General features: G+C 42.7%; 1 protein-coding gene across 2 annotated transcripts in view; it reads right to left on the reverse strand.

The window, feature by feature from the left end:
* LOC149180285 (sister chromatid cohesion protein PDS5 homolog A-like) overlaps nt 1-20,186 on the reverse strand; it is a 170,300-nt gene that overhangs the window by 23,544 nt on the left and 126,570 nt on the right. Inside the window, exons 14-16 of one of the 2 annotated variants that reach the window (XM_089415997.1) lie at nt 8,967-9,093; nt 8,351-8,500; nt 8,040-8,114 (exon numbers count right to left, since the gene is read on the reverse strand). In XM_089415997.1, coding sequence (XP_089272123.1) covers nt 8,429-8,500; nt 8,967-9,093 — 199 coding nt within the window. In that variant the 3' untranslated portion in view covers nt 8,040-8,114; nt 8,351-8,428. Of the gene's footprint in view, nt 1-8,039; nt 8,118-8,350; nt 8,501-8,966; nt 9,094-20,186 lie in introns of both variants that reach the window. The other variant, XM_089415998.1, reaches the window with a different exon arrangement.

Genomic DNA, 20,186 nt, shown 5'->3' on the forward strand with positions numbered 1-20,186 from the left:
TTGTAGCAGCGCAGTGGAGGTTGCAGCAGTGCGAGAGGAACAGAGGTGTTTGCAGCAACACAATTGCAGCAGAGGGAGCACAGGATAGCAGCTGAGGTAGCTTCATCATCACGAGGCTTCCAGACTAACCGGTATGTCATTGTTTGGGTGAAGTCAATTACTTACTTCTCGGTAACTCAGTTGTAGTGCAACAGTTAGCAGTGGCAGCGCTATGGGCAGCATGATGCAGCAATGCGAGAGGCACAGAGGTGTTTGCTATTGATTTGGGGTAGCATCGGATGTGATCTAGCCACGAAATTTGGTGGAGAGGTTAGGGCACATGAGATCTCCAATACCCAGAAAGGGTTTGGGCAAATTCTAAAGAGTTTGGGAGATATTAAAATAATTAATATTTTTAATGGAGTCCCTAAGTCTAAACTTAGCGAAATTAAAATATTAATGTGAATTAATATAAAATTGTGTTAGAATGGTCCAAAAGACATGGATCAAGCCAGATCTAATCTTAGCCATCGATTAGGGACTTAATCTCGGTCGCTGATTTGTCAACGAGAAGAGTATAAGAGGAGGCTTGAGAGTCACTTGGAGAACACACCAGAGTGATCATTCATTCTATTCTCTAGAGTGGGGTTTGCTAAGAGAGAGAGAATTAGTGATCAGTTGCAGCGAGGGCAGTGATTATGAGACAGAGAGGCAGGGACAATGCCGAGAGACCAGCACAGAAGCAGAGACAGGCAGACGCAGAGCCAGAGGGAGCCACACAGACGCAGCAAAGACTGCGAAGAGCCAAAAGGGCCTGCATCATCCACGCAGAGGCTGCAAGAGTGACGCAGAGAGCCAGAGAGGTTGCGCAGAGCCTTAATAGGTTGACGCAGAGGCCAACAGGGCTGACCTTGAGCTTCAAATTGTGCTGGAGAGAGATTTCGTGGAGCAGGCTTTCTGAATACCTATTTCCAGCAGGGCTGACGCTGAGCTTCAAATTGTGCTGGAGAGGGATTTCGTGGAGCAGGCTTTCCAAATACCTGTTTCCGAAGAGAGGTATTAATGCCAGATTTTTATCTATATCCGGTTAGCCAGTTTGGCACCCAATGTACTCAAAAAAGAGTTGCTTAATAATAAAACCCTCAGATAGTTGCACCGGTTTTCTCGCATTGGGTTTTTCCGGGACATTAGTCCAAAAATAACGGTGTCATTTTTGTGCTTGCTTCTATTTCCTTTAGTTGATGATATGTAATGTGTTGAGCATGCAATTGTATTTATTTTCAGTATTTACATGGTAAATAACTTGTTAATTAACAGAACAAGTAGGTAGGAATAAATCAGTAAAGTGCATGGAGGGTTTCTAACTGTTAGACTTAGAAACTACAACGTGGTATTAGAGGGTGGTCGCAGATCACAGGAGAATTGAGGACATCAGCAGAGCAGAGCGGAAGCAGCAGAAAACAGTTGTCCCGAGTGAAAAAAGTTGTTCCTAGCAGCAAGGAAGGGGTGACGTAGTACCTGCGTCATCAAGTTCGAGCCAAGAAGAGGTTGCGCAGAGGCTTAAGGAGGCAAAGACAGGCTCACGCAGAGGCCAGGATGGCTGACGCAGTTGGCTAAGGGAGCTAGTTTTCCGGCGTCGGGACTGCGCAGAGCCTAAGAGCTCTCACCTTCAGGTTGCTTGGGTTTTAGAGGTTGTGGGTAAGTTGCAGAATGGAGCTGGTGGGGTACTGTAGTCAGAACAGTACCTAACAGGGCAAGGCCAAGGAGGAGGGAGTTGCTACCGAGGGTTTCTAGCCGAGAAATCCGGATTAGTGGTGCAGTTGCATAGACGATCAGAGTAAGGGGCATCTCAACATCGGCAGAAGGGTTTCCAGGAGGGAAATCAAGGCTCAGAGGGAGTCACACCGAGAACTTCCAGAAGGGAAGTAGAAGAGCAGCATGGCATTACACGGAGTAAAAGACCAGGACAGACTGGACGGAGTCTCAAACTTCGTAGTCTGGAAGGCCAGAATCTTGACAGAAATCGTGTCAAGCACTTTGCGTTAAGGATAATAACAATCCTAGTTGACCTAGTTGATAACGACAACTACGAGGAGGCAATGGCGAGGGCCAAGAGCATCATCCTTGACAGGGTCAAGGACCATGTAGTACTAGTACCACACATTGTCGAGAAGGAAACGACAAATGAGATGTGGAAGGCCCTAAAGAAATTGTACCCGCATACTTCTGTGCAGAGAAGGATGTTACTAGAAAATCAGTTGCGGTCATACCAGATGAAGAAGGGCGAACCGATCGACACCTTCCTCGGTCAACTGAATGAGATCCGGGATCAGCTGACTTCCATAGGGACCACATCAAATCAGGAATTGATGGTGAGAACAACCCTGAACATAGTCTCAGAAGACTGGGAGGTATTTGTCCAGAGTATACTAGGCAGAGCGACCCTTCCACATTGGGAGGAAATGTGGGCAGCTCTTCGCCAAGAAGAGATCAGAAGGCTAAGCAAGGAGGGAAGCAGCAGAAAGGGAATCAAAATCAAGGAGGAGGAGGATGTTGCCCTAGCATATGAGGGAAAGCAAGAGAAACGAAAGAAGAAGAACCTCTCTAAGGTCAAATGCTTCCACTGTGGGGAGCTAAGTCATTAAGCGACCCAATGTCCAAGGAAGAAGAGTAAGGGAGAGGCCTCCGAGACCAAGGCAGCGCCAGCAAGCGCAGAGAAGGAAGTGGAGACAGACGATGACTATGCCATGAGTGCACACACGCCACTTGAGCAGAAGTGGGGAGACATCGAGCTGTAGTCAGATGGACTACAGGCAACGAGGTGCATGGATTCTCAAGGTACCCAGCCTCTTAGATTAGACCATGCTACGGGAGCCCTGAAGAGTAGCATGACTGGCGATGTGGGTAGCGACGAATGTGAATGAAGCAGCAAAGAGAGCTATAGTGCAGAATTCCCAGTACAGCGCGAGGCTAGCAGGCTGCAACAATGCAAGAGGCACGGGAGTGTTGCACCAATGCAGGATGGCACAGAGAGGTGTGCAACGGTGCGAGATGCAAGGAGTTGTTGCAGTAGCGCAGAGGTCAGAGAGGGAGCACTTGTTAGCAACAGAGGGAGCTTCAGCATCAAGAGTACTCTAGCCTGACAGAGAGGTCAGAGTTGGGAGATCAGTTACTTCTCAGTAACTGAGTTGTAATGCAGCAATTAACAGTGGTAGTGCTATGTGCAGCGCGATGCAACATGATGAGAGGAGATGCAGTGCAGACGTAGCAATGGCAATGGCAGGGCCATGGGTAGCAGCACGGATGCAGAGGGAGTTGTCGTACAGATGCAGCAATGGCAGTGGCAGAGCTATGGGCAGCAGTACAGGATGCAGCAGTGCAAAGGATGATGGGTAGCAAGCCTAGCATCAAGACAGAGACCGATGCCAGATGATCAGGGTGATACACAATAAGGAGTATTGCTAGAGCACAGTCCTCGCTAAGGAGTGTTGATTTGGGGTAGCATCGGATGTGCTCCAGCCACGAAATTTGGTGGAGAGGTTAGGGCACATGAGATCTCCAATACCCAGAAAGGGTTTGGGCAGATTCTAAACAGTTTAGGAGACATTAAAATAATTAATATTTTTAATGGAGTCCATTAAAATAATTATTATTTTTAATGGAGTCCCTAAGTCTAAACTTAGGGACATTAAAATATTAATGTGAATTAATATAAAACTGTGTTAGAATGGTCCAAAAGACATGGATCAAGCCAGGTCTAATATTAGTCGTTGATTAGGGACTTAATCTCGGCCGTTGATTTGTCAATGAAAAGAGTATAAGAAGAGGCTTGAGGGTCACTTCGAGAACACACTAGAGTGATCAGTCATTCTATTCTCTAGAGCGAGGTTTGCTAAGAGAGATAGATTTAGTGACCAGTTGCAGCGAGGGGCAGTGAGTACAAGACAGAGAGGCAGGGACAGTGCCGAGAGACCAGCGCAGAAATAGAGAGAGGCAGACGCAGAGCCAAAGGGAGCCACGCAGAGGCAATAGAGACTGCGAAGAGCCAGAAGGGCCTGCGTCATCCACGCAGAGGTTGCAAGAGTGACGTAGAGAGCCAGAGAAGCTGCGCAGAGCCTCAGTAGGCTGACGCAGAGGGTTTCAGGCTGACGCAAAGACCAGCAGGGCTAATGTTGAGCTTCAGATTGTGCTGGAGAGGGATTTTGTGGAGCAGGCTTTCCGAATACCTGTTTCCGAAAAGCGATATTGCTGCCAGATTTTTATATCTGTCGAGTTAGCCAGTTTGGCACCCAGTGTACTCAGAAAAGAGCTACTTAATAATAAAACCCTCAATTAGCTACACCGGTTTTCCCGCATTGGGTTTTTCCGAAGACATTAGTCCAAAAATAAGAGTGTCATTTGTGTGCTTGTTTCTGTTTCCTTCAGTTGATGATCTATAATGTGTTGAGCATGCACTTGTATTTATTTTCAGTATTTACATGGTAAATAACTTATTAATTAATAGAACAGGTAGGTAGGAATAAATCAGTAAAGTGCATGGAGGGTTTCTAACTGTTAGACTTAGAAACTACAACATTTGCAGTAGCGTAGTTGCAGCAGAGGGAGCACACGATAGTAGCTGAGGTAGCTTCATCATCACGAGGCTTCCAGACTGACCGGGATGTCATTAATTGGGTGAAGTCAGTTACTTACTTCTCGGTAACTGAGTTGCAATGCAGCAGTTAGCAGTGGCAGTGCTATGGGCAGCATGATGCAGCATGTTGAGAGGGAGCTGCAGTATAGATGTAGCAGTGGTAGTGATAGTGTCATGGGCAGCAGTACAGGAAGCACCAATGCAGTGGATGTGGGGCAGCAAGCCAAACATCAGCACAAAGGACCGATGTAGAGGATCAGTGTGATGCTTCTATGGTGAAGCATTGCCAGAGCACATTCCTTGCTAAGAGGGAGTATTGATTTTGGTAGCTTCAGATGTGCTCTAGCCATGAAATTTGGTGGAGAGGCTAAGGCACATGAGATCTCCAAGGCCCATAAATCGTTTGGAGAAATCCCACCCAGATGAAGAGATAGTAAAATAATTAATATTTTTAATGAGTTCCTAAGTCTAAACTTAGGAAAATAAAATTGTTAATGTATATTAATATAATATGGGTGAGAAAGTTCTAAGTGACAAGGATCAAGCCAGTTCTAATCTTAGCCGTTGATTAACGACTTAATCTCAGTCGTTGAATCGTCAACAGGAAAAGTATAAAAGGGGGCTTGAGGGTCAATTGGAGATACACCAAGAGAGATCAATCAGTTCGATTTTCTGGGGCGAGGTTTACTGAGGAAATCAAGCAAGTGATCAGTTGCAGTGAGGGGCAGTTCAACAAGAGGCTGAAGAATACATAGCAGAGAGGCAGTGAAGTGTCGAGAGAGACAGCGCAAGCCTAGGAGGGCTGACGCAAAGGCCGTAGGAGCCAACGCACAGGCCGCAGAGGGCCATAGAGGCTAACGTAGAAGCCATAGACGCTAACGCAGAGGATGCAAAGGCTAACGCATAAGCTGCAAAGGCTGACACAGAAGTCGTAGAGGGCTTCAGAGGCAACGCTGGGAGATTTTGTGGGGCAGACTGGGAGCAGATCAGCTGAAGCAGAACCAAGAGAGGGTAATGCAATTCTTGAAGGGTGACGCAGTTCCAGAGCAATGCTTGGAGCAGCTTTCGCTGTCCAACACAAGGAACAACCGGAGTCACTGTGGGATTGATCATTCGGTTGCTGATTTGCCGGAATATCTGTCTCCAAATAAAGGTACTACTGTCGAGGACATTCCCTGTTGGGTAAGCCATTTCTGGCACCCTAGTTGTATTCAGAAATCTACTTAATAATAAAACCCTCAAATATGTTGCACTGGTTCTCCAACATTAGGTTTTTCCGGGGACAATTGTCTAAAAATAACATTGTCCCTTGTGTTATTGTTTTTGTTTACTTCAGTGCATGATTTGTATATCTGTGAAGGCCGCATTTCTATTTACTTCGATGTTTATGTAATTAAATAACTGTTAATGTAAAGAAAAAGTATGAGATAGTAAACCAGAAATTGCAGTAGGGGTTTCTGATGTGTTAGATTCAGAAAATTTCACACCCCCAACCAAGCTCTACGTTGTCCCTCTGAAATTTGTACTGCTGGCTGCAAGAAATGGCTATTAGGGCCTCCTCCGATGCTCAGAAAATTCCAGGAAAATAACCTCGGGCTCTCCACCAATAACCCACAAACCCACGAAGGAATTGGCCAAATATTGACCTTGGAATTTCGGCCTAATTTCCCCTTGCTCCTCCAGCTGCTGGCTAAGTTGGGACCCTGTTGAACCCCTCAAATCTGCCAAGAAAATTCTGCCAAATTAATCTTGGTCTCTCCTCAACAAACCCAGAAAGGGTTTGCACTAGTTTTGACACTCCAAAATTGACCCCAAAATGCTTAGCCCTCTTCTGTTGCTGGAAAATGTCGAATGTGATAGTTGGAGCCTTTTCTGCTCCTCAAAGGCTAGGCACTCTCCTCCAATCAAATCCCAAACAACTCCAGTTCTTCAATCCCAATCATCGAGCCTCCCCAAGAATAGCTCCACAACCCTCTACGCAGTGCTAGGGAAAAAAGGCGCAAGCCCAGCCATACCAATTCGTTCTGCTGAGAAAAGCACCTAAGCTCCTAGAAATTTCCTCCTTCTCGCATGTATTTGTGTGAGGATACAACCCAGCAACAACAAACCTCTTCTCTCCAGCACAATACCTCTCCAAGCTCTGCATAGCTCATTTTTCTGCGTCCCACTAATGCCAGGAATTCGTGCTACTGCGTGGTATCCTCCCAGCTACCAAAGAAGAGTAGAATTTGCCTCCCTAGGGTGGCACTCATGGTCCACCAAAGAAGAGAGTGAGATTTCCCCTTGGAAACCTCTGGTGCTAAACAGCACGTGTGACTCAGCTGAACAGCGTGAGCAACAATGTGTAAATGACAAGTTATCAAAAAAATACTCAATGTTGCCTTCAACCCCCTATTTATAATTGTTGCCTCCCTTTTCCTTGTGGGTCCCTTAGCCAACTATTTCGACCCCCTTCCCACACAATTGACTTTTCCTCTAGGGGTTGCGTATTCCATGAGGGGTAGCCCCCACATTCCACTAAGGTTGGAATTTTGGATTTCTCCTAAGTCCCACATACCCAAAATGTCTCCAATGCCCAGATTACAAAATTGTGCTAGGCTTAGCACTTCCCCAATAAACTTTGTTAATCCTATTAAATGAAAAATCAAAATTGGGGATATTACAGTCCTCCCCGCCAGAAATTGCTTATCCTCAAGCAATGCCTGAGCAAGCATCCTCTCGAGTCTCTAGTTCTTGCTCCCCACGGTCACTACAAAATGTGCCAAGGTACCAGATGCACCACTGAATCGTCCCTGACTTCTGCACTTCCTGACATGAAAGAATCCCTCAATACCAGGATCCCAAGCCACATTTTCTATCAAGGCCTGCAATAGTGTCATTGTTATTTTTGGTGCAACCTGACATGCTTGACACTTGAATTTTAATGATGCATATACTGTGGTTCCTGAATTTTGCCAACCCAGAACAATGAGTTGTTGAAACTCTCTGCAAATAATCAAAGTTGATGGGTACTATCTAGTATCAACCTCCCAATTGAGAGGTATTATCCATCAACAACCATTATTGAGCCAATATTACAAAAATAGCTATCTGAGGAACAAAAGGGTGTGATTTGATGTTGAGGGAGGAAGCACGTGTTGATGACAATACTTTTCCATAAACATCAATCTCCTTGACAAAGGAGGTACTTGTCAATGTCAACCTAGCCAACAAAGGATCGTCAACATTGAAATCTCTCAAACATAAGTATGTGCAGGCATGGATATATACAAAACATATACATGTGCGTCTGCATCTATTCATGAGGTTCTCTTTTTTGTCAATTTCCATTTCAGTTAACACAGCTAAAATAACTGAAGAAAAGGAAGACACACCAGTATCCCAGAAAAAAATTGAAAACCATGGCTATGCAAGATTATAGACAGACCTTAAGTTGGCATACTCTGCTAGGATGCTCAATCTCAGTATCCAGAGATCCTTCCCCTTCCTGAGAGACAGAATCCTGCTAAAGCAACATAATGAAGAAGAAATAAGAATAAGCATGTGTTATAATCATGAATAAAAGAAATCATAGTAGCAATAACAAAAACAGAAATTAAATTGTATTCTCTAGACTCAAGATATTGTCCCAATTCGACATATGTATATATATACACAGAGAGAAAGAGAGAACCAGAAAATTTTCTTTAGAAAACAGACTGATATAATGGAAGAAAGGAAGAGAAAAGGAGGACTCACACAATCACTCCTAAGTAGCTTACGGACTATAAATTTGATGACTTCGTCCTCACGAGTCTCGAATATTGGAATAGCAGTCTATGCGATACAACCAAGGGACTGCAATACTGTTGGAAGATTTTGACAATTGTTTATGGACTCCACCAGTTGCTGTGAGAAATTAAAATAGTCACCAAAAGAAGAAAATAAGAAAGGGGACAAATAACATCATATCCTCTCAAGAATAATGGAAAAAGGTGAAAGGACAAATCAGAAGATGGAATTTCACCCCCATGGGATATAGTAATATCTATCATATGAACACTCATAGCAATTATATTCCATGAGATCATCTTTAAATAACAAATAGCAGTAACAACCTAAAGTGGTCCAGATTGTATACTCTCAAAAAAGTTCAAGAGCTTTATCAGCCCATCATTCAATCAATTCCAGTGCAAAACTTTATTTCTACTAAATCATTCAACAAAGAGAGTGAGATAATTAAATAATAAATATGGTTGTGCTCTTCTAAATGTCATTGGTGGTAATGATAAAAGAATTTCTTAATTAAAAATTCAATTTTTTTCAAGCTTATCAATACATAAAATCTTGCAGCCTACAAACAGTCAGATGGTACCTTATACAAAAGAGACAATGTTTCCAGACCAGATTCAGCCGTCAATGCTGCAAGTGCAGAAACAGCATATTTTGCTTGCTTGCGATTCCCATCTATGCATAGCTTCTCCAACATTGCATCAACAGATCTGAAATGATTTAATATCTTAGTTACGACTCGCATAAATTCAATCTTCAATTCCTATAAAACACCAGAGCAACCATTCTCTATAAAATATATCCCAAACATCTCCATAACAAGTATGCCAGAAAATATTATCAGATACATGCACAGTCAAGTAATTCAGATAATTTCATTTATTGAAACCAAAAATCGGCTGAGAAAAATAACTATGTTAATAAAAGTTTCTACAGCCAACAATAAGCTAAAGTAGATAATAATGAAGCTTCTACTCTCAAAAGCTAGGCAGATAACTGCAAAAGAATATGAAACTAAAGCAGAACTCATAAATAAACACGGAAAACAATTTTAGCTCATCTGTAGAATCTAGAGAAATGTGAAATTGTGACCAAGTATGAAACAAATACAGTTGTCATGATTAACAAGGACAAAAACACTAAATTCAATGTTATGTTCACCCATGTTTGTGAGAGCTTAGAGTAATGGAAATGAAAGAGTAAACAGAAAATGAGAAGTCTGTGCACATAAATAAATAGCAGAACAGAAAAAAAAACAATATTCATGACAATGCAAAGAATGGCCTTATGCTCTAATTCAGAAAATAGTCTATTGCAATGTGTACACACCAACAACAAAAACGAAGGTATGAAGCACAAACACAATGATCCCTCTTTCCAGGATGACCAATTAGTTTAGGAATGGGGGGCCTGCTATACACATTCAGGTGCTTCAAACATGATAGATGAGGAAGCAACAGTTCACCCCATCTAATTAAGACTTCTAAAGAAGACTACATGATTAAGTCTTCATTATAATAACGTCACATTTAGCTGGAAACCCATGAAGTAATCCTGTCTTAGAAACATGATAGTCTCACTAGTGAGTAACCATACAAGTCACTACAAGACCAAATAGACATCACGATGAAATGCATTTAGAGACATAATTGGGGATAACATTTGTCCCCACATATAGCCATGAGAGTTCTGCTCAAATAGTAGATAGACTCTGTATTCTTGTAGGAAACAATGTCCCACAGCCCGTGCTTGGGAATGACTAGCCAAGCAAAAGAATAACATGGTAAATACACAGGAAAACTCAGCATGAAACTCAACAAATAAATAACTCAAAAATTGCTTTAAAAATCATCATTTACCTAGAGGAACAGCTATTGCATGGTGAACAGAAAGGAATGAGCTTCGACAAACTTCAGAGAGTATTCCATCAGGCAACCAAACATGAAACTATTGGGATTCATAAAATAAGGAAAAAAAATAGGGCCCTTCAGGAATGTTGAACTGTGTCACATTTGTCCTCAGTCTTCAGCGGGTGGCAAGGGAGTGATGACAGTGATGCACAGCATGTTATGAGAATAGCAGGGAGAAATGCAGCGGAAATTAATTAATTTAATAGTGCAGATGGAAGCAGTTAGCAGAAAGAAGAAAAGATGACTCCACACCGGCCCAGCGAAAACGAATAGTATGCTAGTTTGGTTTTCATTTTCATTCATAGCATGTTTAGATCAGTAGGTATCCTTTGTTCCAGTAATGGTAAGACATCCAAAGAGTTCAAATTTGTAGACTGTATTCGAGGAAAGTTACTCTCTTTTGAAAGATTGTATCAGGAATGCATAGCCAATGTGTCATCTGATCTCTCCAGGAAGAATCAACTAACTATATATACTGCCATGGTCATCGTAATTTTCCATAATATGAAGGAAAACTACTGTTACTGTTTAAAAAACAAATCACAGAAAGAAATTTGAGATTATTCATTCACATACAAATGTTCTTCATACTATCATAGACACCAAAATAAACATAAAGCCATCTAAAAGTGAAGAGGAAAGTGTGAAACTTCACAGGAAAGTTTACATATACTTGAAACTTCAAACAGTTCATTTGATATTATAGAAACATTAAAAATTTATATTTACAAACTCTAGATTCTAGACACCAAAATCCATGAATGATGATCCATGGCATGAATAAATCAAGAAAACAGAAGTCTCGAGTTTTGCTGCTGAAATCCTTAATAACGACAGATTCCAGGTGCAATAATCTCATAGATAAATTTGTTTGAATTTTTATCACCACAAACAATAAAAAAAAAAAAAAAAAATATTTAAAAAAAAAAAAAAAAAAAACCAGAATGACCAATGAAGAACACAGGTTTTACCATCAATTTTGTGCTCTATGTCCCATGGGCCGACTCTATCTGCTGTATTCAGCAAGTCTGTCCCTCAAGCTTGGTAAGTCCAACAAAGGTGAAGCCCTGTATTTACTTATTGAGTAAACTTCACTTCTTTTTTCACCAAATTGAGTAGAACTGGCAGGTACTTGATGTGAAAATTTCTCAAAATTCAAAATTCAATGCAAAACAGAAATTTCACTTTCAACCTAAAAGTCTTCCTGGATATGAACCCTGTGATTTTTCAGCCTTAGAGCTGCTATAAAACACGGTACAAAACAGCAGCAGAAAGAGTACAATGTTCACTTCCAAGCAACCCAAACTTCCCAGCAGTTCAAAGAGAAAAGACACCAAATCAAAGGGATCATTTTTAGCCCTTTTGGGGAAACTTATCAACCAAAAAACAGATCTGAAAACACTACTTTACAGCAGTACAACAACAATCTGACAACAGTAAAATCAGCCCCTTATATTCTTTACTTCAATGTCAAATTGCTTAAAAACTGTCCTTTTACTTATGTCAAATCAGTAACAGGTATAGGGCTGTAAATAACAACGCATAAAGAACATATAGCGCTGAAAATCAAATCTGGAATTTGTACAAGTTTTCAAATTTCGACAACTGGAAACTTCATTAATATCCTCAAGATGAAGTAAATGTCTGCACTGTTACAACAAAATTTAGCAACTTCATAAAATGTAAAGTCCTAAGCACCAAGGGGCTAGTTTGTACAATTCAGGGAGGCTACCCCCTGTCACCTCAGCCACTTTTCCTCTCTCTTTAAATTGGCTGTCCTCCAACTCAAGGGGGTACAACTAAATAAGATTGCTTAGGCTCTGGAGTGGGGGTCTTAGATTTAGATGATATAGGAAGAGTAGGCCTTGACAAAATGTATGCATGTTGTAGTATAGGAAATGGGATGGAAATGGAAATGGAATAAGCACTAGATAGGAAAACAAAAGAAAAGAAAAAGGGATGAAAATATATGAAAGAAAACCAGTGCCTCTTGATCGTGGACTGTTAATTTTAGGTATGTTCTATGCTTAGCACAATTTACTTCAATTTTTCCATATTAGCCCAATGACAATATTCAGATTAGCAATCACATCAGCGTGATAGTAAAGTGCAGATAGAACATAAACATAAATCGCAGAAAACAAACCAAGACAAGAGGACACAAGATGTGGCGCCAGCCAGGGACAAACGCCAATGTGGGGAAACCCTTGATCAATTCTTCTTATATTCTTCAATAGTTCAGCAGAGAGAGAGATAGTACATATACATCAGAAGTCAACACTTCGACTTGACAAGATAGGAGCAGAGATCTTCACCATGAAGATGACATAATGAAGTTGCAGATCTGATGACAAGGACTGCAGATCTAAACTCAGGTTAAGGCATACTTCTTCAACTGATTCTCCAAGGTGATTCCATCACCATACTGCATCCAACGCCAAGCTGCATCCAAGTTTCCAACCATGCTGCATCCAATCATGCTGCGTCTTCCAGAATGCTGTCCTTCTCCTGCAGTATTAGCTGTCACTGCTACATGAGATGGTGCATCAAACATTAGTTCTCATCCTTGATACAGTCATGATCCAAGTTGAGGTTTCAGCACTGCCATACTTGCAAGACTGACTTGTGCAACTCTTAACACAATCTATGCTGCTGACTATGGCCTGTGGCCTAGCCCAGCAGCAAGTAAGGTCTACACACAGCACCCAGCAATCTTTATCCTTGAACAGCAATGTCTTCCAATCTTCTCCTGAGAGATCTTCTTAGACAGACTTGATTGACCTTCTCTCTGAGGCTGCACTAGACCTGAGATCAGCCTTATCACGGCACAGTCACCACACTTCTAGGACACAGTCACTTGATGCCTAACATGGTGACTGGTTAGGGTATTTCTTCGTTGTAGTTCTGCCCCTCTAGAACAATGTCAACATGCCCAGAAAAGGTCTCAAATGAGCCACGCTGTCACCTACAGCAATGTGGCATAAGGACATATCCTCTAAGCTGTGATATGATTACTTTTAGCTGTCTTTCCTTACAGCGTCTTAAGGCACCCTCAATGGCTATGTATAGAAGCCTCCCCTTTGCTGCGTGTGAGTGCCTTTTCTTGCTGCATATAAACCTCTTTGATTGTGACCAGACAGCGTATAGATTAGGTGACTTTCAGACCTGTGACAAGGGCTCTTTTAGAGCTTCCTTAGACAGCAGATGGAAGGTCTCATAGATATCTCCTTGCTGCGTAAACAGGTCTCCTCTTGCTGCTTATAAAAGCTCCCTTTTACAGTGGCTAGGTATCTTCTTCCTCTCCGGCTAGGGTTAGCTGTGTGAACTACAGCTAGGGCTATTTTAGAGCATCCTTTGGCAGCGTATTTAAGACTTCTCCTTGCTTCGTGGAAGGGCCTCCTTTAGGACAGCATCGGAGCCTTTCTTAGACTCCTCCATGACAGAGTTAAGGGCTGTCCTTCATGACAGCATTAGGATCTAACCTTCATGACTGCATATTAGACTAGGGCATCATTAGGCCAGCGTATTAGACTCTTTCATGGTTGCTTGTAAGACTCCTCCAAGACTGCATTAAGGCTTCTTTATTGACTGCGTTAGGGCTTCTTCATTAGGGCAGCGTAGAACCTAGGGCACTCCCTCTAGATCTCTCCTTCATCTAAACCCAAAACAAAATGAAGAGAGAGATCACAAGAGTGTGTGTCAAAATGACTTGAAGGCCACCTCTATTTATAGTAAAACGTGGAGGACAAGTGGGGGTAATTTAGTTGCTGGCCGACCTTGATGAATTGTCATGTAACACAAATAAATTCATATCTCCATGAATACATGTCGGAATCGGATGATCTTTAGATCAATCCTACACCTCTCGACAAGAGGAATCCAAGAAAAATATCAGCTTCCATAAATAAGAAGACCCACATGGAGTTTGGCCATAGTTGCCAATTTTAACACTCCCTCTCAACTAGGGAGAACTCCATCTGCTAATCCATCTGCCAATCTGTACTATCTCTGCCATCATTGCCCTGCACTGCTCTGCTCTGCTGAACTATGAAGAAGATGAAGTGATCGAGAATGTATCATACCATTCTCTACTGACCCGAAGTCAGTCCCATAAAGAGAGTGTCTCATACCACTCTTACTGATCTGAAATCAGTTTCAAAAAGAGAGTGTATCATACCACTCTTACTGATCCAAAATCAGTTCCAAAAGAGAGTGAGTTATATCACTCTTACTGATCCGAAATCAGTTCCAAATAAGAGAGTGTCATACCACTCTTACTGATCCGAAATCAGTTCCAAAAGAGAGTGAGTTATATCACTCTTATTGACCCGAAGTCAGTTCCAATTGATCCGAGATCAATATCATCCTAGCATAGGGAGTACGGTAGTTACACGATACGTCATTGGTACTACTATGGTGCCTCTCCTCGTTTCCCTACTCACTGGCCAGATGAGAGGTACTTCCCATGAGTCCCAGACTACATGGGTAGGATGTCTCAGCAAGAGAAAGATGAACCACTCATCCTGCCTACATGTCGCCATGGGTTATCCCAGGGGAAGGCTGAACCACTCACCATGTACACAAAAAATCACTAGGGGAATGTTGAACCACTCACCCTGTACACAACAAATCACTAGGGGAAGGCTAAACCACTCACCCTATGATTGTGTCTCAACAGGAGAAGGATGAACCACTCATCCTGCCTACATAGCAGACCACTAGGGGAAGGTTGAATCACTCACCCTATGGTAGCTCATCGCTCCAAGAAGTACCCCCAAGCCCCCCAGAGCTCCCAGAGCTCAGTGTCCATATCATACATGACCTTTAGGAGAGAGTCTCTCCACAACTCCTAGTCGTTCTCGGAAAGTCAAGAATTTGACCTTTCCTAGAGGCTTCATCTGAATATCGGCGACCTATACATCAGTCCCAGAGTGTTGGAGCCTTCTTGCTCTACTCCCCATTGTACCATATCCTAGATAATGTGGTACCTGATGTCTATATGCTTGGAGCGATCATATAACACGGGATTCCTCAACAATTGAATCCCACTCTGGTTGTCACGGCAGATCACGATGGTATCTAGCACGTGTCCAAACAACTCACAGAAGAGCTTCCACAACCAGACAGCTTGACATAAGATCATACTCACAGCTATGTATTCAGCCTCAGCGGTGCTCAAAGATACCGACCTCTACTTCCTGCTCATCCAGGATATCGAAGCAGAACCCAAAGAGAACCAGCACCCAGAAGTGCTCTTGTGATCCTCCACACTGCCTGCCTAATCAGCATCAGAATAATCATGTAGTTTCACATTTCCGACAGTGTATCTCAATCCATGAGAGATTGTGCCCTAAAGATATCTCAAATGATTCTTGGCACCAATCCAATGAGGCTCAACCATATATGAGCTCAACATGCTAACTGCAAAACATATATCCAGATGGGAGTTCACCAAGAACATCAATGCTAGTATGAGTTTATGAAACTCAGAGGCATTTCCCAAATCAGGTCCGGTATCACTACCGCATAACTTCTTAAATTTAGGCTTCATCAAGGCAGTCACGGGCTTGCAGTTCACCATTCCAAATCCGGATTCCAACTCCCTCTTACTTTTGCAAATGAGAGGGTCTGCACCTGTCAGAAAGAGGTCATCCTCATAAGGTACCAGTATGAGAGGTTTATCATCCACAACCTTAAAGCAATGGTTTGGATCAGCTTCACTCCTAGTGAATCTCAGCTTCATCAGATAGCTATCAATCCTCTCATACCAAACCCGGGGTGCTTGCTTAAAACTATAGAGAGCTTTCTTCAACCTGCATACATGAGACTCCCAAACATGAATCTCAAAACCCCTTGGGTTGTTTCAAATCTGTGGTCTTGCTATTACATGAGGGGAATAGTCCCCTTGTAATATTTCCTTAGGTACATCTCGGACATATACCTTCATGCTCTTCCTTGAATTCAGGCATCCCTGTCACCATCTGATTCACATCGGGTAGGGCCCTACAATGAAGATGGGCAAACCTCTGGTGCCATAGAAGAGATGTGCCACATGACATGGTCCCGAATGGACTTCATGCAACTTGATACAAATTGCCAACCCTGAACCCAAGAATAAAAGCATCTTGAAAATTCCTTTTAACCACGTACCTTTCCATCGAAGAATGCCACCTTGAAACCTTTGACTTCCATTGTCGAAATGGACACCAGGTTCCTTTTGAGATCAAGTACATAAAGAACTTCTTGTAAATGAATCGTGCTCCCCTCTTTCAATTGAAGGGTAGCATTCCCTACACCCTTTCCGGGATAGCTAGCATCGTCTCCAAGAAAAATCTCCATGATTGTCTCCTTCTCTATCAGATTAGAGAGCTTCCTTGTATCCAATGAAGTGCCTTGAAGCACCACTGGAGTTCCTTGCTTTCCTTGAAGAGTCGGCCATTTCCTTGATGACCTGCATTCCCTTTTCCTTTACCATTGTACCTGTCATTCCTCTGATCATTAAAGATGCCCCTGGAATGATTGTGATCATCATCATGTGATTTGTCCCTTCTATTTTGGACACTGCCTCGCATAATGGCCAAACTTATTGCAAGCAAGGCATCTGCCTTTCTTTCCACCCATAGATCCGGACTTCCCATTGAAGTGACCTTTAGGTAGGCCACCAAATGCTTCCACTGCGCCACTCTAATAATCTTCTTTGCTTCGACTTCACCCTTGGTGAATTTGAAGTGGGATGCGGAACCCATTAAGCCTTTTTGACCTTGTCCAACTATCTTCGATGATTGCTCTTTCACTCTTGCTTGGGCTTTGTCTTCGCCTCAGCTCTGATACCATGTTAATTTTAGGTATGTTCTACACTTAGCGCAATTTACTTCAATTTTTCCATAATAGCCCGATGACAATATTCAGATTAGCAATCACATCCGCATGATAGTAAAGTTCATATAGAACATAAACATAAATCGCATAAAAAAAGCCAAGACAAGAGGACACAAGATGTGGCGCCAGCCAGGGACAAACCCCAATGTGGGGAACCCTTGATCAATTCTTCTTATATTCTTCAATAGTTCACCAGAGAGAGATATAGTACATATACATCAGAAGTCAACACTTTGACTTGACAAGATAAGAGCAGAGATCTTCACCATGAAGATGACATAGTGAGTTTGTAGATCTTATGACAAGGACTGCAGATCTAAACTCAAGTGAAGGCATACTTCTTCAACTGATTCTCCAAGGTGACTCCATCACCATACTGCATCCAACACCATGCTACATCCAACCATGTTGCATGTAACCATGTTGCATCCAATCATGCTACATCTTCCAAAATGTTGTCCTTCTCCTACAGTACTAGTTGTCACTACTACATGAGATGGTGCATCAAACATCAGTTCTCATCCTTGATACAGTCATGATCCAAGTTGAGGTTTCCGCACTGCCATACTTGCAAGACTGACTTGTACAACTCGTAACACAATCTATGCTGTTGGCTATGGCCTGCGACCTAGCCTAGTAGCAAGGTCTACACACAGTACCTAGCTATCTTTATCCTTGAACAGCAATGTCTTCCAATCTTCTCCTAAGAGATCTTCTTAGACAGACTTGATTGACCTTCTCTCTGAGGCTGCACTAGACCTGAGATCAGCCTTATTACGGCACAGTCACCACACTTCTACGACATAGTCACTTGATGCATAACATGGTGACTGGTTAGGGTATTTATTCGTTGTAGTTCTGCCCCTCAAGAACAACGTCAACATGCCCAAAACAGATCTCAAATGAGCCACGATGTCACCTATAGCAATGTGGCATAAGGACATATCCTCTAAGTTGTGATATGATTACTTTTAGTTGTCTTTCCTTACAGCGTCTTAAGGCACCCTCAATTGCTATGTATAGAAGCCTCCCCTTTGCTGCGTGTGAGTGCCTTTTCTTGCTACATATAAACCTCTTTGATTATAACCAGACAGCGTATAGATTAGGTGACTTTCTGACCTGCGGCAAGGGCTCTTTTAGAGCTTCCTTAGATAGCGGATGGAAGGTCCCATAGATATCTCTTTGCTGCGTAAACAAGTCTCCTCTTGTTGCTTATAAAAGCTCCCTTTTACAGTGGCTAGGTATCTTCTTCCTCTGCGGCTAGGGTTAGCTGTGTGAACTGCAGCTAGGGCTCTTTTAGAGCATCCTTTGGCAGCGTATTTAAGGCTTCTCCTTGCTGCGTAGAAGGGCCTTCTTTAGGACAGCGTAGGAGCCTTTCTTAGACTCCTCCATGACCGAGTTAAGGGTTGTCCTTCATGACAGCATTAGGATCTAGCCTTCATGACTGCGTATTAGACTAGGGCATCATTAGGCCAGCGTATTAGACTCTTTCATGGTTGCTTGTAAGACTCCTCCAAGACTACGTTAAGGCTTCTTTATTGACTGCGTTAGGGCTTCTTCATTAGGGCAGCATAGAGCCTAAGGCACTCCCTCTAGATCTCTCCTTCATCTAAACCCAAAACAGAATGAAGTGAGAGATCACAAGAGTGTGCGTCAAATTAACTTGAAGACCACCTCTATTTATAGTAAAACGTGAAGGACAAGTGGGGGTAATTTGGTTGTTGGTCGACCTTGACGAACTGTCACATAACACAAATAAATTCATATGTCCATGACTACATGTCGGTATCGGATGATCTTTAGATCAATCCTACACCTCTCGACGAGAGGAATCCAAGAAAAATATTAGCTGCCATAAATAAGAAGACCCACATGGAGTTTGGCCCTAGTTTCCAATTTTAACACTCTCTCTCCACTAGGGAGAACTCCATCTACTAATCCATCTGGCAGTCCGTACTATCTCTACCATTAGTGCCCTGCACTGCTCTGCTCTGTTGAACTATGAAGAAGATGAAGTGATCGAGAATGTACCATACCATTCTCTATTGACCTGAAGTCAGTCCCATAAAGAGAGTGTCTCATACCACTCTTACTGATCCGAAATCAATTGCAAAAAGAGAGTGTATCATACCACTCTTACTGATCCAAATTCAGTTCCAAAAGAGAGTGAGTTATATCACTCTTACTGATCTGAAATCAGTTCCAAAAAGGAGAGTGTCATACCACTCTTACTTATCCAAAATCAGTTCCAAAAGAGAGTGAGTTATATCACTCTTACTGACCCAAAGACAGTTCCAATTGATCCCAGATCAATATCATCCTAGCATAGGGAGTATGGTAGTTACACAATGCGTCCATCGGTACTACTATGGTCCCTATCTTCATTTCCCTACTCATTGGCCAGATGAGAGGTACTTCACATGAGTCCCAGACTGCATGGGTAGGATGTCTCAGCAGGAGAAGGATGAACCACTCATCCTGCCTACATGTCGCCATGAGGTATCCCAGGGGAAGGCTGAACCACTCACTGTATGATTGTATCTCGGCAAGAGAAGGATGAACCACTCATCCTGCCTACATGGCCCACCACTAGGGGAAGGTTGAACCACTCACCCTATGGTTGCTCATCGCTCCAAGAAGTGCCCCCAAGCCCCCCAAAGCTTCCAGAGCTCAGTGTCCATATCATATAGGACCTTCAGGAGAGAGTCTCTCCACGACTCCTAGTCATTCTCAGAAAGTCAAGAATTTGACCTTTCCCAAGGGATTCATCTGAATATCGGTGACCTGTACATTAGTCCCAGAGTGTTGGAGCCTTCTTGCTCCCCGTTGTACCATATCCCAGATAAAGTGGTACCTGATGTCTATATGCATGGAGCGATCATAGAACACAAGATTCCTCAAAAATCAAATCCCACTCTGGTTGTCACAGCAGATCACGATGGTATCCAGCACGTGTCCAAATAGCTCACAAAAGAGATTCCACAACCAAATGGCTTGCAGTGGGAGCAGAAGCG

The sequence above is a fragment of the Pinus tabuliformis genome, chromosome 3_2 (assembly GCF_031772625.1).
Source record: "Pinus tabuliformis cultivar Carrire ecotype Pingquan chromosome 3_2, CPIR1, whole genome shotgun sequence".
NCBI classification, from domain to species: Eukaryota; Viridiplantae; Streptophyta; class Pinopsida; order Pinales; family Pinaceae; genus Pinus; species Pinus tabuliformis.